At 50.3% G+C, this 27,388-nt stretch overlaps 2 protein-coding genes across 2 annotated transcripts; one reads left to right on the forward strand and one right to left on the reverse strand.

Moving 5' to 3' along the window:
- The first annotated feature begins 2,434 nt into the window (after positions 1 to 2,434).
- LOC132320213 (olfactory receptor 6C4-like) lies at positions 2,435 to 8,817 on the forward strand. Its single transcript, XM_059832485.1, has 5 exons — positions 2,435 to 2,524; positions 2,575 to 2,769; positions 5,658 to 5,721; positions 6,276 to 7,063; positions 8,647 to 8,817. Exons 1-5 carry the CDS (start codon positions 2,435 to 2,437, stop codon positions 8,815 to 8,817), a joined length of 1,308 nt encoding a protein of 435 aa, XP_059688468.1.
- Positions 8,818 to 13,313: 4,496 nt separating this feature from the next.
- Positions 13,314 to 14,321, reverse strand: LOC132320214 (olfactory receptor 14A16-like). Its single transcript, XM_059832487.1, has one exon. The coding sequence runs from the start codon at positions 14,319 to 14,321 to the stop codon at positions 13,314 to 13,316; it is 1,008 nt and encodes a 335-aa protein (XP_059688470.1).
- Positions 14,322 to 27,388: the final 13,067 nt, after the last annotated feature.

Here is a 27,388-nt window from a genome sequence, read left to right on the forward strand (position 1 = left end):
GAGGTCTGGAGCAAACATCCACCCACCACAGTGTTGCCCATGTTTTTCTACCCTCTCATGCTGACCCTTCAGCTCTCAGCTGACTCATGATTTGTGCCCAGGCAGAGCTCCACGCTTTCCTGCTGCTCTCTCCCATCAAGAGCAACTTCCCCTCCAGGTCCAGACCTGTGGCCTTATCAGTACCAGACCCTTAATACCTCACAGTTTTCCCAGGAGGTGGTTTGGGCCACCTTCTCCTTCCAGTAGCCAACTTGCAGACCCTCTGGGTTCTCCAGTGTCCAGTCCAGACTTAGGGTCTCTAAATGCTGGGCTCCCAGGCTGCTGCTTCTACTCACCGGTTGCCCTGTTTTGATGTTTGCTAGTGCTTACACCCACTGACATCCACCACAACATTATATGCACAGTCTCCAATGTCTCCAGTTTCTGGGCTCCCAAAGAACATGAGCCCATATGACTTATGGTTCCCACTCCAGTGGCTGGCAATTGGACCTCCATCCATACACAAACCCAGAGATTATCCACACCCCAGAAACTTGTGGGAAATTGGAGTTGAATAAGAACATGAGACAGACTGGGCTGACTAGTTGCAGGGCATGGCCAGACAAGTGTACAGGCCACCTGTTTACACGTGACCATCTCCTTTTATCCCCTTTTCCCTCAGTTTTCCCACGCTTGTTCCTCCCCAAACCATCATGATCCCTCTCTCTTGCTGCCTTTGGTCCTTTCCTAGACATTCCCCAGGAAGTCTTGCACAATCCCCAAATGCTCTTTCTTGCAGCCCATCATGAGTCTCAGACACCCAGAGGCAGAAACCCCCACCCTCACTGTGCAAGGTCAACCTGGGAGGCTCTCCCATTGATCCACCTGCTGAGTCTTACACCCAAATATCTTGGCCCCGTCTGTGAAAGAAAGGTTTTCCATTTGGGTTTTTACTTGTTTCTCTGAAAACAGGGTGATTCACGCCCTAGAAATGGCAATTCTTTATGTTTATGGAAGTGCTGGGCGTTTGCTCAGATCAAAATGCATACATGGGGCATGTGTGAAACAGAGCAAACTATTTGCCTCCCGCCTGTCCGTGACCAGGTCCTCATTACATGAGGCATTTACTAGCACTGACCACACATGATAAGGACCATAACATCCATCTGTCTGGATGACCCGGTAAGTCCTCTTCATTGTGGTCTGCCTATGTTGCTGTGTTTCCTCCCTCAAAGGCTGTGTCATACAGCCAAGCTCCAAGACTGAAAAGGAATTAGAGACAGAACTGAAGCCAGGCCGGTGATAACTCTCTATCAAAGCTTAAACCACAATGAACAAGCAGCAGTCAATTAAAGACATCCTAAAGTGTTTGAGGGTACATCACCTGTAGGATGCCTATGGACTTCTTCGATGCATCCAGTCATCTGGAAGTTGTTCCGGATCCTCTCCAGTGTGCTGCAATTTTGGAAAGTGAAGGTGATCCTCCAGAGAGTGGAACTGCTGTCACATCATGCAAGACATAAAACACCTCAGATCATGGTCCAGGCCCACTTTGCCACCATCAGAGACACAGGGAGAAGCTGGAAGATGATTCATCTCATTCTAAGGGAGACACTGAGAAAAGCTGAGTGACTCGGTCTTGACCTTCTTTCTCCAAATGACCAGCAAGTCAGTTTAGAACAAAAGTTGTCCTACATTCAGGAAAGCATTCAAATAGGAATGGGCCTTTGGAGGTGTCCAGTCAACCCTATATATATATATATGTATATATATATGAAGAGGACTTATGAGAAAGATGGAGAGAGACTTTTTACCAAGGTCTGTAGTGTCAGGACAAGGGGCAATGGTTTTAATCTGAAAGAGAGTAGGTTTAAATCGGACGTAGGGAAGAAATGTTGTACAATGAGGTTTGCAAGACACTGGAACATGTTGCCCAGAGAAGTTGTAGATGTCCCATCCCTGGAAGTGTTGAAAGTCAGGCTGGATGGGACATTGAGCAACCTGACCTAGTGAAAGATGTCCCTACCTGGGACAGGGCGGGTGGACTCGATGATCTTCCCTTCCAACTCAAACCATTCTGTGATTCTATGAATCTATTATTTGCCAGTGCCTGCAGAGTGCCTTGACTAGTGTTTAAACCACGCAGCCATGACTAAGCCAAAGAAGAGAGTCACTACCCCGAGGTGTGAGGCGCAAGTAGAAAAGGCTCTATGTCTGCTCAGAACTGAAGGCATTTCCAGAATAGCCCTGATAATTGTACTGTAAGGAATAACTAGAAAGGCAAAGGGAAGGACTGCGAATACCACGACGATGGTGTGTAGTGCCACTTGCTTCCAGAAAGTGTCTGCAGAGACTAGTTCTAGCAGAGGAGGTGTCACACAAGCAGTGATGAAGGTCAAGGGATGCCCAGAAGGGCAAAGTGAATGCCTGATAGGTCTGCCCTACTTGTACTGGTATGACAGCCAGCTGTGACCCCACTACCAGTGTGACGCAGAACCCCCCCGTTCATGATGAGGTTATAGTGCAGGGGGTCACAGATGGCTACGTAAGGGTCGCAGGCCACGGCAGCCAGGGGAAGGCTTTTGGTGCCTCCAGGGAACCAGGAGATACAGCTGGGCAGTACATCCATCGAAGGAGGTCCTGCTGTCTTCTCTCAGGAAGCCCACCAGCATTTTTGGCAGAGTGATTGATGTAGAACCGATCTCCAGGAAGGACAAATTCCTCAGGAAGAAGTCAATGGTGCTGTGGAGGCCTGAGCATGACGAGGCCATTCCCTATGAGGACCACGAGGTAGGTGAAAAGGAAAATTGTGAAGCGCAAGCTCTGCAGGTTGGTGTGGACAGAAAATCCCAGAAGAAATCCAGATCCAGCTGTGTGATTTTCCAAGCCACTACTCTGGGGAGTTTTCTCCATATAAAGTAATCCAAATAACAGCTGTTGGAGGTTGGTGATGTCCCGTCCGCCATCACATACCACTCAAGCACAGGGAAAGACCACAAACACCAGCATACACTATTGCAGTAGTAGGAAAGCTAGACTAAGATCTCCAGGTATGTATGGAAATATACCACGGAGTGATGGGCAGACCTGGCTGGCAGCTAAGCCTCCATGCAGTCACCCTCTCACTCCCCCTCCGCAGCAAGACAGGGGGAGAAAATAAGATGGACAAGCTTGTGGCTAGAGACAAAGATAGTTTAATGAGAAAACCAAAGGCCTCTGGCAGAAGCAAAGGAAAACAAGATTCATTCTCTCCTTCCCATTGTCAGGCATGTGTCCAGCCAATTCCTGGGAAGCATGGCCTCAGCACTCCTAGCGATTGGTTTGGAAGAAAAATGCCATATTTATGAATGCCCCTGCCCAACCCCTTTCTCTCATCTTTTATTACTGATCATGACATCATAAGACATGGAATATCCCTTTGATCAGTTTGGGTTTGCTCTCTTGGCTGTGCCCCCTCCCAACCTCTTGCCTACCCCCAGCCTACTGGCCTTTGGAGGGTGAGGGGTAGAGTAGGCGAGCCAGCCTTCATGCTGTGCGAGTACTGCCCAGTGATAAACAAAACACTGGCTCATTATCTACATTGTTCTAGCAACCAGTGCAAAGCACAGCACTGCATGGGCTGCTGTGAGGAAAGTTTACTCCTTCCCAGCCAGAGCCAGTACAATCTATACCTCTTATTCCATACCGTTTGCATCATGCTCAGGTCCCACGTAACTTGATATGTTTTCATATCTCCTGACCATCCCATTGTATCTATTTCTCATTCCTGAAATCCCCCTCACCAACACTTAAAACTTATACTGCATATGTAAACCATCTTTACATCCAACATAAGGATTTATACATCCTCATTAACCACTATCAGTTCCTTGTCAGAGAGATAAATGTCATTTCCCCATTCCATGGGCCTCTGCCACTCCCAAAAATGTCCATAAGAACAGGCAATGACCTGGGCCCCCTCTATCAAGGTGGTCACTCAGGACAGGATAAGCTGCATGTTGGATTGTTGAGTGCCAACACCAGCTGGGTTTGGGTTGTCGTTGCACTAGCCCAGTTCCCATCAAAGCTCACTCTTCATCGGTTCAGGTGGTTCCTGCTACATTACTTCCTCGAACATACAGCTCACAGCACGGATTATTTTCCCCCAAGGATTAAATCTCTTTGAGGCACACACCAGATTTCCCCATCCTTTTGCATTACCCACCAACTGCATCTAACTCCTTGAGCGAAGACAGTCCCATGAACGGCCTTGCCTTTTCCCAAGGGAGGAGCAACCCACACTGCCTTCCCCAGCCACTTCCCCATGTGTACTATGGGGACCTTATCTCTTCCCACGGTATGGGGGGCTTGGTTTGGGCACCACCAGGAGGGCTAGCAGAGCCTCTGGTGTTAACCAGTCAAGTGGCTTCTGCGAAATTTGTATCTCAGTGCTTCCCTGCCCCAGTGCCCAACACCCTCACCATAGTCTTTAACCGTCCATTGTATCACTCCATCCTTCTGGAGGCTTGTGGCTGATAGGAGATGTGACGCACCCAGCGAATGTTGTGTCTCTTGGCCCAGGAGTCTATGAGGTTATTCTGGAAATGAGTCCCATTCACTCAATTCTTGCTAGCTTACCATTTCGCCACAGAGCTTGCCTTATAAGGTCCAAGATGGTGCTTCGGGTGCTGGCATGGTCTATAGGGTATGTTTCTAGGCAACCAGTAGTCGCTCCCACCAGGGTGAGTCCGTAGTGCTTGCATTGGCAGTGGCCCAATACAGTCAATTTGCCAGGCCTTGCCATATCGAAAACCCAACCACTGCCTGCTATTCCGGGGAGACTTCACTCACGTGGCTCACTTGATTGCAGCACGTTTCAACTTCATGGGTGACCTGTGAGATGGCCTCAATGGTCCGGCTGACCCCTTGTTTGCGAGCCCATCTGCATGTTGGGCTCTCTGAGGGATAGGAGCCTTGAAGGCTCATCCCTGATCTGATTCATCGGAAAAGGCTTTTGTTGTCTGGTGCTTCATGAGGCCATCAAGCCTTGGTGGAGGCAGAAGAAAATCAGTTCCACATGGGAAGTGTTCTACTTTTATAAATTTTACATAAAACTTCTTTGCCAGAATCCCCTGCATCAGAAATCTCCAGGCTTTGAGGCCGCAAGTTGCTGTGAGGGAGCCAGCTATTCTATCATACCCTATGGCATTTCTCAGAGGGTCTGTCAAGTATCATTGTCCCACTGTGAAATCTACTCTCTTCACTAAAGGAGAAATTAAAATCCCAATAATAGTAACAAAGAATGTTTCCGGCCATCAGCTGACTATTGCTTTCCGGATCTCCTTCCCTGGGAAGTTTCAAACTTACTAATTTTGTAGGCTTTTTTGCAAAGACTTAGCTAATTCCCATGGCAATCAGCAGTCAGGGCTTCCGCAGACCATGGGGAACAGCGGCCAGTTCTCGTGGCATGGAGCTCAGCTTGTCAGATCCTGCAAGACAGCCAAGGTTATAGCAGCAGCAAGAGCATAAAGCCCTTTTTATTCTGATAGTCCGAGCCCTGTGGCTCACGTTGCATTCGCTGTGCTGGGAGCTGTGCAATGAGTAACTCAATGAGAGAGTGAGTTCTTCTGATGTTATGATATAAACTGGGAGCGTGGGATCCTCTCTCTCTCTCTCTCTCTCAGTCTGTCTCTCCACAGTTTGCCTCTTGGTCACCAGCACTGAACTATCAGCAGGAACTCAGGAACAACTGCCTTCAGCAAGGCACCAAGAATACATACCTGGGGTGTCCTCACTGCTGAACGTAAGCATGAACAAAGTGATGTGTGAGCAAAAATATTTCCCTTGCAAATGCAATGTTTTGCCCCTTTGAGCATGTGTGACTCAGAAATACAGATGTAGGAAACGTAGGATGAAAATAATGAAACTTACATTGTGATTTGTTGGAAAGTTTGATTGACGGCAGCAGAGAGACTGAAGCAGCCGGGCAGCCAAGACCTGCCTGTTCACTGTTCTTTCTTAAGTGAAGAGCTGTAACAAGAGTTGGTGACTGCTGAGTGGGGAGGAGTGGAGATGTGTCTAGTGAGGAAAGATCTTCCTTTGAAGTCAATGAATTGAATTTTCAAGGAGATTGTGTTGCTGTTACTCTCCCAGTGACAGAAAATGCTTGGAGAGGGGGAATATCACATCTGTGACAGAGTTCATCCCAGTGGGATTTCCTTACAGCTGTGAGGTAGAGATCATCTTTGTGGTGTTCCTGCTTATTTATGTGGTGACTGCCCTGGCAAATGCTCTTATCATTGTGCTTGTCCATACAGACTGCAATCTCCAATCTCCCATGCATTACTTCCCCGGTAACTTCTCCATCATTGAGATCTCCATGGCTTCCTTTGTGGTGCCAAAAATGCTGGCAAGTGCCTTGTCAGGGAAGAAAATCATCTCCTTTGCAGGCTGCTTCAGCCATCTCTACTTTCACTTCTCCCTGGCTGCAACAGAGCTCATTCTCTTTGCCATCATGTCCTGTGACCGATACATGCCAATAAGCAAACCCTTGAGGTATCCCACCATCATGATGGGAAGGGTGTGTAGCCAACTTGTCCTGGGCACGTGGGTGGGTGGCTCGGTCATGGTCCTGCCGTCAGTGGTCCTCAAAGCCAGGCTGCTCTACTGTGGTCCCAATGTCATTGACCACTACTTCTGCGACAACGCACCTCTCCTGCACCTCGCTTGCACCGACACCTGGCTTGTTGAGCTGAACAGTTTTGTGGTGTCCTTTGTCCTGCTCCTGGGCTCCTTGGCACTGAGTGCAAGGTTGTATTCTTGGATCATTTCAACCATGGTCCGGATCCCATCAGCCCAGGGCAGACAGAAAGCATTTGCCACTTGTGCTTCTCATTTCACTGTGGCTTCCGTGGGTTTTGGCATCTGCATCTTTATCTATACCAGGCTGTACCAGAGGGACGCCAGGCACCTCAACGGAATACTCTCTGTTCTTTCCAGCATTGTCACACCTCTTTTAAATCCTTTCGTACTCAGCCTAAGGAACGAGCAGGTGAAAGAGGCCTTGAAAAATGCTTCTTGCAGACTCCTGGGGATGATTAAGTGGGTGAGAAAACATTAAGAATCCTCCTGGCCAGCAGGAATTCATGCCTGGAAAAATCTCAACAGGACCCTTGTGTTACGGGTTTCTTCTGAAAGACTTTGTGAGGGAATACTGTGCTTGTACATTTTAAATGCAGGATTGGATTGGGAAATAAAAAGCTCCTTTCTTCTGCTGGAAACTAACACCTCCATCAACATAATGCTTGGTCTTGGAAGTGCATGCTGTACCTGAGGCAGATGATATGGGGGATTCTCAGGAAGTAAATGCAGAAAAAGGAGAAAGTGCTAAAGATGTAAGAAAAAGAGAATGTCCAACTGAAAGAACTCTGAGCTGTGAACACAAAGATCAATAGTGCAGGATGTCGTGCTGCATAGGCAAATCCGCAAAAGCTGAAAACCAGACAGGAGCTCTGAAAGCAGTCACCAAGCAGAGAAAAAAAGCATAAATAGATAAAGATACTGCGCCACCAAGACACTGTGTCTTCAAGTACTAACACTATTGCAAAAGCAAAAGGAGTGGGAAATGCTTAGAGAGGTGCTCAAAAACTCAAATTCTAAAGAAAAGAAATAAAAATACCATGACCTAATGCTTTTGTAGGATTATTGGGTGGATTAGGAGCATTTGCGTTTTTTTTATGGTTTTGTGCGTTGTTGGATTTGGGGTTTTTGTTGGATGGTTGGTTGTTTTTTGTGTTTTTCTTTCCAGAGCAATCCTCTGAAGCACTGAGAAGACCCTTAATGAATGAAGAATTGAATATTCACAGTATCACAGGATAGTTGAGGTTGGAAAGGAACCTCTGTAGATTGTCTTGTCCAATCCCCTGATGAAATGGGGCAGCTAGAGCAGGCTGCCCAGGATGGATTCCAGTCAGGTTTGGAATATTTGCAAGGATGGAGAATCCACAACTTCCCTCAACAACCTGTTCCAGTGTTAACCACCCTCACTGTTAAACAAAAGAGAAGTGTTCTCTTATGTTCAGACTAAATTTCATCCCTCTGAGCCTTCTCTTCTCCAGGCTGAACGCTCCCAGCTCTCTCAGGACCTTCTCATATTGAGATATGCTCCAGTCCCTTCATCATCTTCGTGGCCCTTTGCTGGACTCTCTGCAGCAGGCCACATCTCTCTTGTACAAGGGAGACCAGAGCTGGACACAGCGCTCCAGGTGTGGCCCCACCAGTGCTGAGCAGAGGGGAAGGATCACCTCCCTCCACCTGCTGGCCACGCTCCTCCTAATGGAGCCCAGGACACCGTTAGCATTCTTTGCCACAGCAGCACATTGTCAGCTCATGTTCACCTCGGTGTCCCAGGTTCTTCTCCACAGCCACTCAGCCCCAAACATATACCGGTGCATGGGGCAGGAGCAGGACTTTGTACTTCCCTTTGTTGAACTTCCTGAGGTTCCTCGTATCCCACTTCTCCAGACTGTCCAGGTCCCTCCAAAGAGCAGAACAGCCATGTGGCATATTGGTCACTCCTCCCAGTTCTGTTTCATCAGCAAACTCGCTGAGGGTACTCTCTGCCCCATCATCCAGATCACTAACAGAGGTGTTGAACAGGACTGGGCTCACTGTTGACCCTTGGGGTAGGCTGCTAGTGACTGGCATCCAGCTGAACTTCATGCCACTAATCACAACCCGGTGATCCCAACAGTTCAGACCGTCTCAGTCCACCTCACCGTGCACTTGTCTAGTCTATACTTCATCAGCTGGTCCATCAGGATGAGGACATCCTCGTATGAGGATATTGTAGAAAACTGATGCATTATTTGCTACATAAGGCATGGGGTGCTGAACCTCTCAGGAACTTTAGAGCACTGGGCTAGCTTAACCAACAGGCCTTGGCCTCAATCCGTGGCCCAGGTACAACGATTTGTTCGTGGACCCAGGTAGTGCCAACCTCTGATGGAAGAAATGAAGGCCCGGTTACCCCAAATCTTGTAGATGAGGGTGTTACACGAACTGACCACGTGCATGGTATTGATCTGTGAATGACAATAACCCAGGACTGGACTCAGATTGACCTTCAGTGCCTCAGTGTCACTGAACCCTAACCACAGCCCTCCCCCTTGTCCTTTGTGGGGCAAGGACAGGATCGAGCAGAGGCTCAGAGACCTAATCCGCAGGCAAGAACAAGGTTCACTCGAGTGGCATGACCAGTGAGACGATGAATATCTTCTACCACAGGGCCAATAAACCCTAATGAAAAACCTGACGCCAACCCTAAGCCTAACCTAACCCCAGCCCTAACCCTAACTCTAACCTAACCCTAATTGATCTGGACATACCAACACGTGTAAAACTACAAAATTAACACCACATCAGGCTGGGATTCCCATGGTAATATCATGACAAACACCCAGCAAACCAACAAATTTGGATACAGAGCCAAAGTGGGGTGGCCAAAGCAGCATCCTGGTATCCCCTTGTCAGGCATTTTGTTTTGATTCTCTAGTGAGAGCAGAGCGCTAGGCAACTCCCTAGGACAACTCACCCTGTTCAAACTGTGCTTCTAAGATGGATGGATTGAATAATTCCCATCTGACTTTTTTAGAAGCATGCACATGAAGTATGAGGGCTTCTGCTGTGTTTCCAGGCACTGAAACACTACAAAAAATGTTGAAGAAAGCAGAGAAGAACTACTCACCAACACCTCTCATTTCCTGGGGGAAAGGGAAACAAAAGCACCGAGTACATCGGGCATCTGTTCCCTGTGGAACTGGGGGATTTCAGCTATGTTCCTTCCTTGGAGGATGATCTCTGGATTCTCTTGCAAGAGGCAGAGGAAAAAAACGTCTTTTAGGAAGAAGCAGGAAAATACATCCCTTCTCACTTTTGTTCATTTATATGGGGTTTTTGGCTTCTGTCTGCATGTGAAAATCAAATCACCCAGCCTTAGTGCTGATGGCTAACGCTTCCAGCTGAGCACCATGTTTAATGTCACTTTAAGAGCACTCCATTAAGAACGACAAATTTCTACGTCACAACTTGCCTGAGCTTTTTAGACTTGAACCTTCATGAAAAGAGAATTGAGTCCTAGACTATCGACATAAGAGAGATGATGCATTAGCTGTTCCACTCCCAAAGCACTTTTCTGGTCTTCTTTTGACTGCTAGTTTCTCAGAGATTGGGAAATAACACCTCTAAAGCCTAGCAGCAGAGTGAAGAAAGAAACAAGTGACTTATTAATCCAAAGGGAGTTATTCTTCTCTGGGGCATGTGGGCATGATGGAAAGTAGCCTTTGTGGTAGGTCTCACTCTCCCCGGCTTTGTCAGTATTAGTCCAGTTATGTGGACTGCTCTGGTATGTGCATTAAAGCTTCAGAAATTCAGGACCCAGTGATCCCAGAATCACATTTCCTTGGTGACCCAGTGAATATCAGCCATCACCTACTTTCACAAGCCGCTCTCCTGAGCTCAGTGTAATCCTTCCTTAGCTACTCTCATGGGGTTCAGTCACAATCCAGCCTCTCGGGGCTGTTTCGTCTTCTGTCAAGTATGTTCTTTCTCATACTTCAAACCTCAACATGAACATCTGCTTAGTGGCTGAGAGAGCTAGATATGAACATGAGCTCCGGCATGGGGCTAGCATGATGAAACAGATAAGTTCAAAGAGCAAAGAAGACAGAACGACTCTGTGATTAGCAAAATGTTGCAGCAAATTTCTTAGACTCGTCGCTCCTTAGGACTTTTCTGAAACAAATGGACACTTCCATTGGAGAAAATCATGTCCTTGGAGATAACTCTTCCCTGGAAGGGGTTATTTCTACTGTTGAAGGTACCCAACTGAAGTGCTAGATAATTCAAATATTAGGAATACAAGGATATGTCACACACAGCCAATATTTTTCATTTGCAGAAAGAGCAAGTCTGTTTGTTCATGCTTCCTGCACTTGGGTTCACTTTGAGAAAGAGCCTGGAGTGAAATCTCACATTTGAGAAGTATGCACGGGAAGGTAAAAAAGGACTGTGTCATGTCACTCTGCTGCTTACCGCTATATTTATAAAGAATCATTGGTTCCCACTGTCTGAAAAATGGATGACTGAGTCTGATCAGGGTAGCCTTACACCATGTTATAGCCAACAGCACAGAAAAGCCTTTCCAGAGGAGATATTTCGCAAGGAGATGATTTTCTGCAATGGAAGTGTCTTTTTGTTCAGCTAGTTCAGCATGGAGGATAAAATGGCCTGGAATCACATGTTGATGAATCTTTTTTTATCAAATACTTTCATATTTGATTTTTATCAAAATCAAAATCATTAATTTGTTTTGCAGTTGAGATGAATATTTTTCTAGGTGTTACATAGGACCACCCAAAAAGACCTAGCTGACCGGGACCTAGATCAGGTTCTTCACACAGCAGATAGCAACCTGTCCAAGGCCGGTGAGATAAATCTGACTGGGATGGTGGGGTTTGCATCTGGAGTCACAGAGAGAAATGTCAGGGCTCTGTGAGGTGTGCACAACTGAGCTGGCCTCGTGCACTCCTCATGCACCCAGGGGTGATCAGAGACAGGAGTCCTTCCCCTGCACATGCAAAGGCAGTACACTGCAGCAATTGTAGTATCTCTCTGGCTTCCTGCTGCCATTCCCAGAGGGTGGGAGGCACCTCAGCCCTGCGGTGAATCATCCTGCTCTGCACTCGTCTCAGGTACCCCACGGCACAAGGAATGGACACGGGGTCCTAGATGCAAAGCAGCACATTCCTGTGGTGGTTACCTGGGGGATGTTTCTTGCAAACTGCAGGGGCCTTGGGAAACCATCTGCCCCACACGTCTTCAGGGCACCCCTGGGAACAGCTGATAGCACTTTTGTTCACTCAAGTTCATCTCATCGCACGCATGAGATGTGCAAGCATGAGTCTGTAATGCAAGAATAAACTTTTGAACCAGTCTTTTGGTGTCCCTCTCTGGAGGGACAAACCACCTCCCTGAGCTGGAGTGCATTGCCAGTGGTGGCACTGGCAGCTGCAAGGGGCTGGTCTGTGACAATTGCCCTCGGGCAGCTTCCTCAGGGTGTCCAGGGACCATGGCAGAGACCAGGTCCTGCTCTGATGGTCCTTCAAGTCTCTCCCAGGAGGCTTGGCCATGCAAGGACACTGCTGAGTGCCCCAAGCCTGCACACTCACACAGCTGAGCTGTTCACTGGTGTTGGGCAATTTCCAGCCCAGCCCCTCCCCAGCCAGGGCTATGGGGTGACCTGCACTGGCCATGCTGCTCAGGGTGGGAAGCAGACTCAGACGGACAGCAATAGCTGCTGATGAGCCCCTTTCCGTCTTGCGCTTCCTGATGGACCTATGGCCAAGAAAGGTGCTTGATAGGGCCATGGGGCATTTCCAATGCCTCTGCATTTGGGTGCTCCACTAGATCTGGCATGTGGTGTTTCAAACAGGTCTTCTTTAAGCCGAGTAGGCAGCTAAGAAACACACAGGCGCCCACTCACTCCCCCGCTGGGTGGGATGGGGCAGAGAAGCAGAAGGATGCAATTGACAACAACAGAGGGCTGAGATAAAGACAGTTTAATATAGAAAAAGCAAAAGCCGTGTGTATCACCAAAGCAAAATAAGGAATTCATTCACTACTTCCCATTGACAGGCAGGTGTTCAGCCATCTCCAGGAAAGCAGGGCTCCAGGGAAGACAAACGCTATAAATCCAAGTAACCCCCACTTCCTTCTCCTTCCCCCAGCTGGTATGGACTAACCCTTTGGCCGGTTGGGGTACACGCAGTTCCTATTCACTGTCGGGGCAGCCTGAGAAGCAGAAAAGGCCGTGATGCTTTGTAAGCCCTGCTCAGCAGTAACTAAAGCATCGGTGTGTTATCAACGTGGCTTTCATCACAAATCCAAAACATAGCTCCATAAGAAATTTAACTCCATCCCATCCAAAGCCAGTACAACAGGGTATCATGAATCACGCTCCAGTGTTACATCCCTTGCCCTTCATCTTGCTAAAGCCCATTCTGGGACTGCAGAGTCAGAGGAGCTTCGCCCTCAGCTCCAGAAAATTTATCAGAAAAGGGAGCTGAGAAACTTGATTTTCAGCTGCTGCCTTTCTTTTTTTATAAATTACAGAGGGAGTCTGGCTTCTCATGTGTATCAGGTCTTTAGGCATAAAAAGAACACTAAAATGCGTAAGAAATGAGATCAGGAATAATATTACCACAGGTCTAACAAAGAAGGAAAGAAGCAAAGAAAAAAAAGGAGGAAAGGAAAGAAGGAAGGAAGGAAAGAAGGAAGGAAGGAAGGAAGGAAAAAGCTTATGAACAAGAGATCATGCAGCTATTTTCTGTGACTATGGTAGGAGTCATAGGAGAAAGACAGCTACGACACTGATGCCGAAATATAGTATATTGCAATAGTTTCCTCAGGGCATCCTTGAGCTCCTGGTTCCTCATGCTGTAGATGAGGGGGTTCACTGCTGGAGGCACCACCGAGTACAGAAATGACACCACTAGATTCAGGAATGAAAAGGAGATGGAGGGAGGCTTCACGTAGGCAACCATGCCAGAGCTGATAAACAGAGAGACCACGACCAGGTGAGGGAGGCAGGTGGAAAAGGCTTTGTGCTGTCCCTGCTCAGAGGGGATCCTCAGCACAACCCTGAAGATCTGCACATAGGAAAGCACAATGAAAACAAAACATGCAAAACTAAAAGAGACACTGACCATGAGAAGCCCAACTGCCCTGAGGTAGTCTGAGTCTGAGCAGGAGAGCCTGAGGATTTGGGGGATTTCACAGAAGAACTGGTCCAGGGCATTTCCTTGGCAGAGTGGTAATGAAAAGGTATTGGCCGTGTGCAGCAGAGCACAGAGAAACCCACTGCCCCAGGCAGCTGCTGCCATGTGGACACAAGCTCTGCTGCCCAGGAGGGTCTCGTAGTGCAGGGGTTTGCAGATGGCAACATAGCGGTCGTAGGCCATGAAGCTGAGGAGATACAATTCTGCTGACATCAAGAAGACAAACAGAAAGACCTGGGCAGCACATCCTGAGAAGGAAATGTCCCTCCTGTCCCACAGGGAATTGGCCATGGCTTTAGGGAGAGTGGTGGAGATGCAGCCCATGTCGAGGAGTGAGAGGTTGAGGAGGAAGAAGTACATGGGGGTGTGGAGGTGGTGGTCACAGGCTACGGTGGTGATGATGAGGCCATTGCCCAGGAGGGCAGCCAGGTAGATGCCCAGGAAGAGCCAGAAGTGCAAGAGCTGCAGCTCCCTTGTGTCTGCGAATGCCAGGAGGAGGAACTTGGTCATGGAGCTGCTGTTGGACATCTGATCCCTTTGTTTACTGCCAAAGGAGAAAAGCACACTCACAATTTAGGACAGCTCTGAGCAAATCTCTTCCCATTTGTGCCCTTCAAAACCGAACCCCTGAAAACACACAGTGCCTCTCTCCTTTTTTTCAGAAACTTCTTGCCTCTCCCTGCCTGGAGCTCTGGTTTATGCTGGCCAAGTGTGTTGTGAGGAGCGGAGCTCTGCCTGTGGGCTCCCAAGGAGTTATCCCTGCTCCACAGCAGGGGAGACCTGGGAAAGGGGTGACACCTTATTCACCTCGGCGACACCAAGAGAGCACTTGCAAGTTTCTCCTCCTGAAGGGTCAGGCTGCTAAGCAGGCGACTCAGCCTGAGATCCCACTCCCTTGATGGCAGAGGCTCTACTGGGCAGGAGAGGAGACCAAGGGATTGCTCTGGGGAAGGCATCTGCCTGCAGCAGCTGCCCCTGCTGGAAGCTGTCCCCACCTCTCCTCCCTGCCAGCGCTCACAGACCCCATCCCACCCGCTGTGTGCTCAGCTCTGCCCTGCAGACACCTCCTGGCAGCAGGGCACTGCCCAGGGCATCTCCGTGTTGGCAGGTCCTACGGTGCAGATCAGATCTATACTGAAGAGGACACAAAGGTGATGTTTGGGCGTTCTGCAGGCTGAGGTGGGTGAAGGGGCTTGACAAGGTTCTTTGAAGAGCTGTAGATCAAGCACTGTAATGCTGTACAAGTCTCCTACTCTGGGGCAAACCTTACAGCTCCATCTCCATTTTTACCACCAGCACAGCAGGAAACTGAAAGCAAAGACCCTGGAAAGCACCTTTACTCCCAGGTTGCCCCTGCCTTGAGGTGCCTCTGGAAAAGTGCCCTGGGAAATGGGTTGAAGTGATGTGGAGCTGTGAGCAAACCTGACCCACGCAACACCCTCTCAACAGCAGAAGGGCCCTGCCCTGCCCTGACGTGGGTCACTCCTTCCACCCACAGCTTCTCCCCACAGCACTGTGGGGAGCTCCCCGGGCAGGCTGAGTGCTGACCCTGGCAGGTGGAAGAGTCCCTGCTCCAGCACACAGTGCCCTGGCGTGGAGGGACCCTGCTTGGAAGGACAGCCCTGGGCACCCCTGGATGCACACCCACCTTCACACCCCTGCAGCCCTCCCCAGGAGAAGGCAGCCATCATGCCCTGTCCCTCTGATGGCACAGCAGAGAATCCCTGCTCTGGAGCATGTCCTCCTCCTCTACACGGGAGCAACATCCCAATGGCTTTGGCCTATGACAGCTTTACGAGATCCCTGCAGGAACTGCAGCTGCATTGCCTTGCAGCCAGAGACTTACCGTGTCAAGGGCTGTGAAGATTTCTCCCCCAGTGAGCTCTCAGAGTCCTCCCACTCCCAGTTGCCTTTAACGTTGCTCTGCCTTGCTCGTCTCTTCTCGGTGCCTGCAGGCAGTGCCCTCAGCCCTGCCGTGCTTTGCAGAGGAGCTGCTCCTGGGCAGAGCTGTCTCTCTGCAGCGCTGCCTGCTTGCTATGAGCTCCCTCCATCCCAGGAGCCTGGCCCAGCGCAGCAGCAGAGGACCAGCCCAAGACATTTTAATGACCCCTCTGGTGGCTTTGGGGCTGAGTCCACGAACCTCAGACACTGAGAAGAAGATGAAGAAACCTCTCAAGAAGTCAAAGTCTGATGTAAACTCCAGAGTTTCTTGGAGTGTTAATGGGTCCCACGGAGGATCGTTACCAACAAAGCCTCCCCAGGGGCTTGTTAAAGCAGCAAACTGGAGTGAGTGATGACAGGTAGGTAAAGGCGAAGTAAAGGTGACTCTGATGATGAGTAAATAATGATGTGTTACATTAAGGCAAACGGACAAGCCCTGAAAAGAAGCCTCTGTGTAAGGAGATCCTGTCCCTCACACATTGCTCTGGGCTTTTCCTATGGCAGTGCGATGTGGGGATGTGCAATGCCAAGTGCAAGACTATGGCATGACCCTCCTGGTTGGGGCAAGGAGGTAATGAGGTCATCCTGAATAAGGTTAAGGTGTCTTCTGGTAGACCTTGGTTGCTGAGACAACAGCCATAGCCATGGTGACAAAGAGGTCATCTCTGTTGGGGGCTTTCAGCCTTGCTACTGTCCTCAGCCGTCTACACCACAGGCTGCCCTGCCGTGCCCCACCCCTGCGCCTCTTCCTTTGAAGACTGTTGACACCCAATCCTCTTTTCAATTTCACCCCAATATCTCACCACCCTTCCTGACATCTCCCCATCCTCCCTGGCTGTTCCTTGACAGACAAGGCCATGGGCTGGTTCAGACTCCCCCTGGGTGCCCTCTTGTACCAGTTTGAGGCTATTCCCTGAGCACCCGGACCCTCCCTGCCACCAGGCCAAAGAAACCCGGGTCCCTCAGCCTGTCCACAAAGCGCATGTGCACTAGGCCCTTAACTCCATCTTGGCAGACGTCCTCTGCATACTTTCCAGTTCTACACCTCTTCTCCAAAATGGGGAGCTGCACACTGCGACACGCCTGGGTGTGTTGGGACACACCAGTGCTGAGTAGACGGGGATGTAACTTAAGTTGTCTGGGTGGCCACGCTCCTCCTAATGCAGCCCCATCTACAGCTGGCCTTGGTCATAGTGAGCATGAGCCACCGACTCGCTGGGCGTCCCTCATGGTGCCCAGGCCCTTCTCCTCAGGGTCTCTGCTCAGCACATCAGGTCCCAGCTGGTACTCATGTATGGGGTTATTCTTTCCCCCAGGGCAGGACTGCCACTCCTTCTTGCAAAACTTCAAGGCATTTCTGTTGGTCAAATCCCAGATTTTCCCAAGGTCCCCCTGGGCTCAAGCTCCATTTGGCCAGCTCTTCCTATTTGGGTGCAGATGCCTCACCCTGATGGGGATGTCTCTCACAAGATGACAGCATGAGGTGTTGCAGGGCACTACAGACAATACAAGGAGATATGAGTTTAATTGCTGACCCAGGTAGGAATTACCATGGCAACTGTCTCTGAAACACCAAAGGAGGGTACAAAGGTAGTGAAACTGGGACTTGGGGAGAAAAGGTAAATGAAGATTGGGCTGTTTGTGGGTTAGGCTATGTTAGGTGAAATGTATACCTATATAGACACTCAGACAATACGGATCTCTCCAGGAGCTGGTCTTAGACCCTCTGTCTAACCAGGAGCTGGCCCCAGGATCCCCTCATACCCCCAGTTCCCCCACACACAGACAAGCACACACCCACACAAATGTCTCCCTCCAGCACAGAATCACAGAACCATTGAGGCTGGAGGGCAGACAGCTTCCACCTTCCCTGTGCTTCCTCTTCACGCTTGGTTTGAGGCAAGAGCTCCTTTCTCAGCCATGCCAGTCTCCTGCCAGCTTTGTGTGACTTCCTGCACATCCAGGTGGACCATTCTTGATCTTCAAGAGGAGATCTTTGACCATCAGTCAGGTCTCTCTACCCCTCTGCTCTGCAGGGCTCTATCCCATTGGATCCTTCCAAGCAGGTCCCTCAGCATGCTAGAGCCTGCTCTCTTGAAATCCTGCTCTTTGTTGCCTTCTCTTCTCTCAGGAGCCTCAGCTCGACCTTCTCATCCCTGACTTTTACAGCCCTGACCAGCTCTTCCTTGGTGGTAAGTAGGAAGTCCTACAAGACACCTCATCTCACTGCCTCCTCAGTCACCCTGGTCACAAAGATCTCATCAAGGAGCTCCAGAAAGGTCCTGGGTGGCGTGTACCTCGCTATGGGTCCCCTTTCAGCAGGTATTCAGATAGCCAAGTCCCCCATGAGTCCCACTGCAGTGGCTGGCACCCCATCCGTACAAAGAGCAGAGCACCTCCTCATCCCACAGGGTTTTGGGAAATGGAGGTTTTCCCTGCTTGTTGTTCTTTCCTAGACATCCCATGGAGAGTCTTGAACAATTCGCAAATGACGCCCAGAGGCAGAAACCCCCATCCTCAGTCGGCAAGGTCATCCTGGAAGGCTCTGCCATTGACCCACCTGGGGAGTCCCACACCCAGGTCTGTGTTCCAGCAGCTGGAGCAGGGCTGCCAACATCTGGGACACCAATGTTTGGGTGCATGCAACAGGCAGGACCATGGCCATAGGGATGTCTGTGCTGGGTAGAGTGAGTGCCTAAGACAGACCTGGGTCTTCTGCTGGAGACGCTGCTGGGCTGGAGGAGGTGGACTGGCTTCCTGCTTCCCATCGGCAGCACGAGACTCACAGGGCCTGCCAACCATAGGTCTCCTTGCTGCAAGAGCTTAGGAACTCATGGAGGAGCAGCTGGGTGCAACTTGGCAAAGCAGGCTCTAAGTCCTTGCCAGGCTTGGCTTTCCACTCCATACCTGCTCAGGTTGATCAGGTTACCATTTTGCAGCTGCCACCAGCATCAGGTGGGCAGTAGTGAGGATCCCTAGCTCCTACTTCAGTCAGGGGAGCAGTCTCTGCAGGCAAGGCATGTTGTGGCAGAAAAAGGCCAACAAGGTGTCTAGGAGTCACTAAACCCAAGCGTGAAAGGAGAAATTACCTTCGCTTTTGACAGAAAGAAGAATAAAAGCAAGTTCATTTGGAGTCTAAATATGGGTCAGATCTTAATTAGAGCCAAGAGTGAGTGTGAATGTTATCCAGGAAAAGAAAATTCCTTCAGGTGCACTGGATCAAAACAGATCACTCGCAGAATCGCAGAATCAGACAACAGCTGGGCTTGGGAAGGATCTCTGGAGACTCTCTTGTCCCACCCACCTGCTAAACCCCTCTTCAGTTCACGTGCCTGATGGGTGGTGGGATCTGCTGAGCCATGGCTGCTCATGGGCCCCTCATCCTCCCAGTCTGGCCCCATGCAGGAGGAGGGGCTCCCATCGGCACTTGGACACGCTCCTGCACACCCAGAGCTCACGCTGTGAGCTGCCAGGGGCACTTGCTTCCCCACAGCCCAGCAGCCCCAAGATGAACCCCGGGTGATGGATGTAGCTCTGCCAAATGCAGCACAGCTGGGGCACATCTGGAGCAGGGCTCTAGGTGTGATCAGATATTGAACCAGGGAGGCCCCTCCCAGGAATGGCTGCACCTTACAGTTACGGAAGAACGCTGAGACAGGTGGGTACACTTCATGTGGGCAACTACTCCCATCACATATTCCACATTCTTCACCTCCCCCTAACAGGAATCCTTTGCACACAAAGTGCCATGATCAGAATGCATCTCAAGATGTGGGAGGACCATCTCTGTCTGCCAGCTCATCACAAAGTGATACATCAGCTGGAAGTGCAAAGACATGGGTACATCGTTCCTGGAAGACTTGTGAGGAAATGGAGGGAGCACCGGGCTGTGTCAGCCCCCACTCTCCACTTGCTGCATGCACTGGGAAATGGAGAAATGGGTTGAAGTGAGAGGGGATCTGGGCCCACTTATATAAGCACAGGGTCATACCGTCCACGGTGAACACGGGAGATGAGGAACAAGTCCATGGGCGGGGACTTGTGCTGTGCTGGATGGTGCCAGAGGATGGGGCTGGGCTGCCAACGCTGCCTGCAAAAGAGGTCCTACTTTCATGAGCCCTGTGGAGAGAGGTGGACCAAGAGCCTGCCTGTACGTGGGGAGAGGGAAAGTCTTCTTCAGTGTCAGGAAGGATGAGACTCCCAGTGCCTTGAAGAATGAAATTCCTCTCTCTTAGCTTCAGAGGAACAATGCCAGGATCAAGGTACCTTGGCCCAGTTTAGGTGCCTTAACATAAGTCCCTCTGTGGCACAGCCAATTCTCAACAAGCTTCCCCATACTTCAGTTCTAATGCCACTTCTCATTGCTCCTAAATCTGTTTTCCTAATTATTGGAGTGGATAAGTCAAAGTCCAAGCTCTGATGCTGGCATTTGCCTTGCACTCCTCTCTTGGGAATTTAAACCCCACCATCTGCTGTTCACTGCAGCCACCTGACACCGACCCTCTCTGGAAGAGCTCACGTACCCATGGTTCCAAGTGCCTATGGCTCTGTCTCAGATATTGGCTCCAGAAGGTCAGAAGAGGCCACCTCAAGCCTCTCATCTAGCTGGGTCCATTCCTGGAGGAAAAGAGAAGTGGCAGGATTTGACAGTCCTCTTCCCATGGTGCTTCCCCCTGCATCAGCACCCTCATCTCACTCACAGGTGGGGATAGATCATCTGCTGGGCAACCAGCTCAAGTTCCAGATGCCACCCATCTTCTCTGGGGACTTGCTTCTTCTAGCCAACAGCCATTGCTGGCTCTTGCTCCACCTGCTCTCAACTCAACCACAGCTTCATCACCCTTTCTTGCCTCTGGCAACTTCTGTTCCTTCCAGAGTCGCCTCTTGCCTCCCTGACAGCCACTCCCAGGTGACCAACAGCCTCTGTAACAGTGGCTGTAGGGGAGAGGGAAGGTAGTCATGAAGAGTTGCACTGACCTTGTGCCACCAGGAACTGTCTTCTTTGTATCAGCCCTTAGGAAGCCCTGCTAAAGCATCTCCCAAATTGAGTGCTGGCAGGACGCTCTCCTGTAGACACTTCTGGTCTGAGCCTCCTCCTGACTTCTGCACCCCTGGGCTGGGTGCTCTGCCTGCCACTGCACGATCAGGCCACTCTCCTACACAGAGGCAGAGTTCCCTGGCACACTTCTACACACAACCGTCTCTACCTCATGCCCTGCCGCTCTGTGCAAAGAAACACCTCTAGGATTTGCAGACATGTTTCAGGGCTGCCCATTGCTGTCACCCACACTCCTCTGGATATCCACAGAGTGCTGAGGGGTGCTTGGGCTCCTCTTCAATGAGGCCATAACCAGTGTCCACACAGGTCTCAGGACAACAGGTGACACCATCCAGGCCCCAAACACACCCACAGTAGGTCCGCTACTTCACAGTGGTAGTTGGTGTAAGGGCCAACTCTCACTCCCTGCTGTACTACTCAGGGCTGTGTGAGCACTATCAGAAAATGTAGATCCAGCTCCCCACCTGGTTCTGCTTCCTGGGCTGCCTCCATAGTGAGGCTCCCATGCAACTATTGCATGTGATTGTGAAACACCCCACAGTGTGCAGGATGCCTTTGCATGGATTGGATGAAACATTGGATGTAACAGGATGCTCCTGGGATGCAGCAGTCGCCTTGGGCTGCAGGTTCCTCTCCTCCTGCTCTTCCTGATGACCCACACCATGACCCTGGCTGCAAACCTCTCCACTATTGTGCTGGTGGTTGTTGATGGGCATCTCCACACCCCCAGGTACCTCTTCCTGGGACACTTGTCCTGCTGTAGCTCCACCACCCTGCCTAGGCTACTGTCCTGACAGGGGACAGGGCCGTTTCCATCTGCTGCTGCATCCTGCAATTCTCCTGCTTTGCTTCTCTCACAGGAGCAGAGTGCTCACTCCTGGCTGTGATGTCCTCTCGTAACCACGTGCCTGGCTGCAGACTGCTGCTCTATGCAGCCCCGAGGAGGGCCAGATCCTGCCTGCAGCTGGCAGCTGGGCCATGGATCAGTGGGGCCCTGGCCACGGTGGCCAACACCTCCTGGCTGTCAGGCATGGTCTTACGTGGCCCCAACGACTTCCACCTCTCCTTTTGTGAGTTTTGCCTTCTCCATTCTCTGTCTTTACTTCATCTCCATTGATTATAAAGTTGCACCTTACCCAGAGGTCTCCCAGGCCCTGTGCCTGTATAAGGTGTCCTCATTGGCCCTGCATTCGGATGCTTTGTTCTTGCCATGGTGTTTCTGAGATTGTTACAGTGGAACTTCCATTCATCACCCCTTCCATTACACTAGTAACCCCTTTTTCTTACCTGCACTGTCCTACATCTGCTCAAGTTGTTGTGCTGGAGGAACCACGACTCAGTATGAGGTGTCTGCACATGTACCTTAAATGCTGATGTGCTGGAGCTTCAGTGCACAGGGACCTTGAGACACTTGGGGATTTGGCCAACAGAAACCTCCTCAAGTTTTACAAGGAGAAGGGGTGAAGGGGCAAAGTGGCACTGGATGGCCTGGACTCTGACCAGAAGGGCCTGGGCATTATGAGGGATGCCGTATGAGCCACTGGGAAAGGCTCAGCATGAATAAGGCCAGCTGCACACGGGGCAGTGTTAGGAGCATCGTGGCCACCCTCGACTCAGCACTGGTGTGGCCACATCTGCAATCATAGTCTCACAGAATGGTTTGGGTTTGAAGGGACCTTTAAAGATCACCTAGTCCAAACCCTTCTTTTCAGGGACATCTTCAACTAGGTTGGATTGCTCAAAGTCCCGTCCGAACTGACCTTGAGCACTGCCAGTGATGGGGCATCCACAACTTCTCTGGGCATCCTTTTCCAGTGTCTCACCACCCTCATTGTTAAAAATGTCTTCCATATGTCCAATCTAAATCTACCCTCTTTCAGTTTAAAACCATTGCCCCTGTCATTACTGGCCCTGCTAAAATATCACTCTCTCTTATTAGACTCCTTCATACATTGGAAGGCTGCAGTACGGCCTCCTTGGAGCCTTTTTGTCTTTAGGCTGAACAATTCCTGGACTTTAGTAAAGATTTTGACACTGTCTCCCAGAGTATTCTCCTGGACAAGCTGGTGACTCGTGGCTTAGACAGGCGCACTCTTCGCTGGGTAAAAAACTGGCTGGACAGCCAAGCCCAGAGAGTTGTGGTGAATGGAGTGAAATCCAGTTGGCGGCCGGTCACAAGCGGAGTCCCCCAGGGCTCAGTTTTGGGGCCGGTCTTGTTTAATATATTTATCCATAATCTGGATGAGGGGATTGAGTGCTCCCTCAGCAAGTTTGCAGACGACACCAAGTTGGGAGGGAGTGTTGATCTGCTGGAGGGTAGGAAGGCTCTGCAGAGGAATCTGGACAGGGTGGATATATGGGCCGAGGCCAATTGTATGAGGTTCAACAAGGCCAAGTGCCGGGCCCGGCACTTGGTTCACAACGCCATGCAATTCCAGAGGCTTGTGGACGAGTGGCTGGAAAGCTCCCCTGCAGAAAAGGACCTGTGGCTGTTGATTGACACCCGGCTGAAGATGAGCCAGCAGTGTGCTCAGGTGGCCAAGAAGGCCACCGACATCCTGGCCTGTATCAGAAACAGTGTGGCCAGGAGGAGTAGGGAGGTGATCGTGCCCCTGTACTCGGCTCTGGTGAGGCCGCACCTTGAATGCTGTGTTCAGTTTTGGGCCCCTCACTACGAGAAGGATATAGAGGTGCTGGAGTGTGTCCAGAGAAGGGCGACGAAGCTGGTGAGGGATCTGGAGCACAGGTCTGATGAGGAGCAGCTGAGGGAGCTGGGGTTGTTCAGTCTGGAGAAGAGGAGGCTGAGGGGAGACCTCATCACTCTCTACAACTACCTGAAAGGAGGTTGCAGAGAGGTGGGTGTTGGTCTCTTCTCCCAAGCGGCTAATGACACGACAAGAGGAAATGGCCTCAGTTTGCGCCAGGGGAGGCTCAGGCTGGATATTAGGAAAAATATCTTTACTGAGAGAGTGGTGAAACACTGGACCAGGCTGCCCAGGGAGGTGGTGGAGTCACTCTCACTGGGGATGTTCAAGGAACATGTGGACGTGGCATTGTGGGACAAGGTTTAGTGGGCATGGTGGTGTTAGTTGATGGTTGGAGTTGATGATCTTACAGGTCTTTTCCAACCTTCGTGATTCTGTGATTCTGTGAATTCTAACGCTCGCAGCTTTTCTTCATTGGAGAGGTCTTCCAGCCCTCAAAACATTTTTTGTGATGCTCCTCTTGACCCGCTCCAACAGGTCCATGTCTTTATTGTGCTGGGGCCCCTAGAACCAGACACAGTGTTTCAGATGAAGTAGTATGAGATTGGAGTAGAGAGGGAGAATCCCCTCCCTCCACCTGCTGGCCATGCTTCTTTTGATGCAGCCCAGGGTATGATTGGCTTTCTGAGCTGCAAGTGCACATTGCCAGCTCTTGTCCAATTTATCACGCACCAGTGTGCCCAAGTCCTTCTCCACAGGTTGCTCTCAATCCAGTCATCAACGAGTCTGTATTGATACTGGGCTTTGCCTGACCCAGGTGCAGGGCCTTGCACTTGGACTTGTTGACCTTCAAGAGAGGCGCATGGGTCCCATTTACCAGTTACTTAAACAACTGAATGTTTCTTTCCCAAGGTTTAGGGTCCTGACTATATTTTCTCCTGGCATATATCTTTTCAGATAGTGAATTCCACCAGGGTATGATCCCTGCAGCCCAGGCTCCCACTGATCTTGGCCTCTCCAATACATTTTTCTGAGTTGGAGGCCGGGCTAGGGAGTTGGGTTTGGGTTTAGGCTGCAGGCATGTGCTGAGTGTTTCTGCTTTGGCATTCGTGTTGAGGGAAGGGCTAAAGATGAGAGCTCCAGCTTAGGTACTAGGCTTAGGGTACAGGCAAAGGCTTAAGGTGAGCTGCACAGTGCCACGTCTGAGGGGCAAGGGTGGGTAGGCACTCTGCCTGTATCAGCCATTGTTGAGACCAGAGGGAAACCTCAGCTGCTGAAGACCAAAAGCATCATCACTGTGATGGGCTGGGGATGAGCACGGGGCCCCTTGGCTTGACAGGGCACATCCAAGGGGCTAACTGATATAGGACGCCTCTGTCTCCTTTCTTTGTCATCCTGAGATTGCTGCCTCTGGTTTTCTGCTCTAATCAGCCCCCAGGGAGGCACGCTTCAATTTCCTGAAGCAGCTTCATCACCCACAGCCCTCAGCAGGCCCTAATAAACCTCCAGGGCTCTTGATTCCTGCCATGGCCCTCCACGCTCACTGACTCTCCCCTGGGAGCTTGTTAGTGTGCAGCAACTGTAAGGAGTTTAGTCTTGCATCTCAATTTCGGCATGCTTGCAGAGGGACTTCCAGGAGAGACCATCTTCGAGGAAGGCTTTTGCTAAGTGTGATGATGTTAACAAGCACCTGATGCCACACAGGTTCATTTCTTTCTCAGTCCTAACTCAGGAATGCTTTGAACATTGACTGTAAAATGTTCCCACACAACACCCCAACTTCATTTGCTGGAGGTGGGCATGGGATCAGGAGGCACAGGCAGCCAGGTAGATGTGACCACAGCGGGATGGGCAGGGAGATCTCTAGAAACATGAGTTGTTGACAAGGCTCTGGGATGGAAATTTGGCCAAGAATAAGGCAAAGTTGATTGAATCTGCCAAACTGTCCCTTTAGCCAACTCACTAATTGTGTGTATATTTATCATTTCTTATCTGTCTGCCAAACATATTTGTTTTATGGTCGTTCAGTGCTTGAGGAAGGTGGACCTTATTGGAGGCTTGGACTTGGCATACAGTTGAGGAGTCCATTGGGTCTTTTCATTTTTTTTTTCCACCCTTCACTTCTGTTTGTTCAAAATTAATAAGAATCCTCTGTCAATTTACAGGCAAGTCTCAGGGTAAATCCAGTGGGAATTGGTGCAAAGGAGCTGTAACACTCAGCTGCAGACTTCAGTGTGGAAGTCTGATGTAGGAAAAGAATGCAAGTGCCAGGCGGCCCCTGAGAGAAATGGTGGGGCCGGGGAGGTGGGGAAGAAAGGTGCCCATACAGTGGGGGACCTCGAGGAGATGGCTGCTGCTACCTCTCCAGACCTCCTTAGGAGACCTTCTGCATCAATATCAATTGGAGAAAGCTGCTATCTCTTCTTCTGTAGATTTAAAAATAATTTTAAAACACTTTAAAAGTGAAAAAAAAAACCCAAACTTGCTTTTTTATTGAGTTCTGATTGAAATCTTCCACTTTAATTAGACTCCTGAGACCTTTCTAATTATCTGTACAAGTCTGGAAGCCCTGAAGAAAATTAAGGAAGAGATGTGCCTTGTTAGGGCTTTCTGCACTTTAACGAGCCCCATGGGGTATTTGGTGCTGAGTCCATGAGCCTCAGATACTGAGAGGAGATTGAACAAGCTCTCAAGGAGTTAAAGTCAGAAGCAAAAGCCAAAGCATCTTGGAGCATTAATTGGCCCCTCTGGGGGCCATTACAGACCAAGCCTCCCCATGCATTTGTTTGAGCAGAAAATTGGAGGCTGTGATGACAGGTAGGCAAAGGCACTGGGCAGGGGGATCTGACGCTGAGTAAAACTTGATCTGTTTTATCATGGCAAGTGGTCAGCCCTGCGAAGGGGGATCCTGTCCCTCACCAAAGAGCTCAGGGCTCTTCCTGGAGCAACGTGATGTGGGGTGGGCAATGCTGAGAGAAGGTACCACACCTCCCAGCCTCCCTGGGGGGGTGCAAGGAAGTAAGGAGGCCCCAGTTCCATGAGACTAACATGTCTGCTCTCAGGCCTTGGTTGCAGAGCCAGCTGCCATAGCCAAGGGGACAAAGACCTGCAGGCTGTGGACACCAAACTTAGGTCGTCACCTTTCACCCACCGTGGCATCTCCCTGCCTTTTCTGATATCTCTTCTTCCTCCCTGCCTGTGCCTTGAAACAGAAAGCATTGCGCTGATCCAGGCTTCCTCTGCGTGACCTCTGGCACCACAGCACTACCCTTCAAGGCACATCTCTTTCTCTTCCTGTCCAGCCTCAACCTCCCAAGCTGCACTTTGTCATGCTTTTCCTTTCTCATGTGGTTTCCCACTGCAGAGGAAAGCTCCATCATCTCTAAAAACACCCTGAAACCACCTGAAACTGCTAATTTCAGGCTACTCTCTTACTCCCACACAAGCCTCCACATCATCAGGGCAAGGAAGCCCAGGTCCTTCAGCCTCTCCACACAAGTCATGTGCTTCATGCCCCTTAAATCCACCTTTGTAGGTGTCCTCTGGACAATCACCTGTCCATTCACAATCTTCAGAATGGAAAGCCCCACAGGCTGTTACAGGGGTGGCCATGCCAGTGCTGGGTGGAGGGGGAAGATAACTCCCCGTGTCTGGGTGGTCATGCTACAATGCAGCTCCGTATGCAGGAGCTGCCTATATTGATGGTGAGCCTTTCCCAGTGGCTCATATGGCATCCCTCATAATGCCCAGGGCCTCCTGGTCAGACTCCAGTCCTGTCCCACTCCGCCCCTTCTCCTTGTAAAACTTGAGGAGGTTTCTGCTGGCCCAATCCCCAAGTGTCTCAAGGGCCCTGTGCACTGAAGCTCCAGCACGTCAGCATTCAAGGCATG

The sequence above is a fragment of the Gavia stellata genome, chromosome 34 (genome assembly GCF_030936135.1).
Source record: "Gavia stellata isolate bGavSte3 chromosome 34, bGavSte3.hap2, whole genome shotgun sequence".
NCBI classification, from domain to species: Eukaryota; Metazoa; Chordata; class Aves; order Gaviiformes; family Gaviidae; genus Gavia; species Gavia stellata.

Bases quoted from the DNA above. Each gene is read 5' to 3' on its own strand.
- LOC132320213 (XM_059832485.1), top strand. From the start codon at position 2,435: ATGACAGCCAGCTGTGACCCCACTACCAGTGTGACGCAGAACCCCCCC. The intron at 2,770-5,657 runs GTAGGTGAAAAG...GTCTCTCCACAG, and splicing joins TTCCCTATGAGGACCACGAG to TTTGCCTCTTGGTCACCAGC. The intron at 5,722-6,275 runs GCACCAAGAATA...TTGTCCATACAG, and splicing joins GAACAACTGCCTTCAGCAAG to ACTGCAATCTCCAATCTCCC.
- LOC132320214 (XM_059832487.1), bottom strand. From the start codon at position 14,321: ATGTCCAACAGCAGCTCCATGACCAAGTTCCTCCTCCTGGCATTCGCA.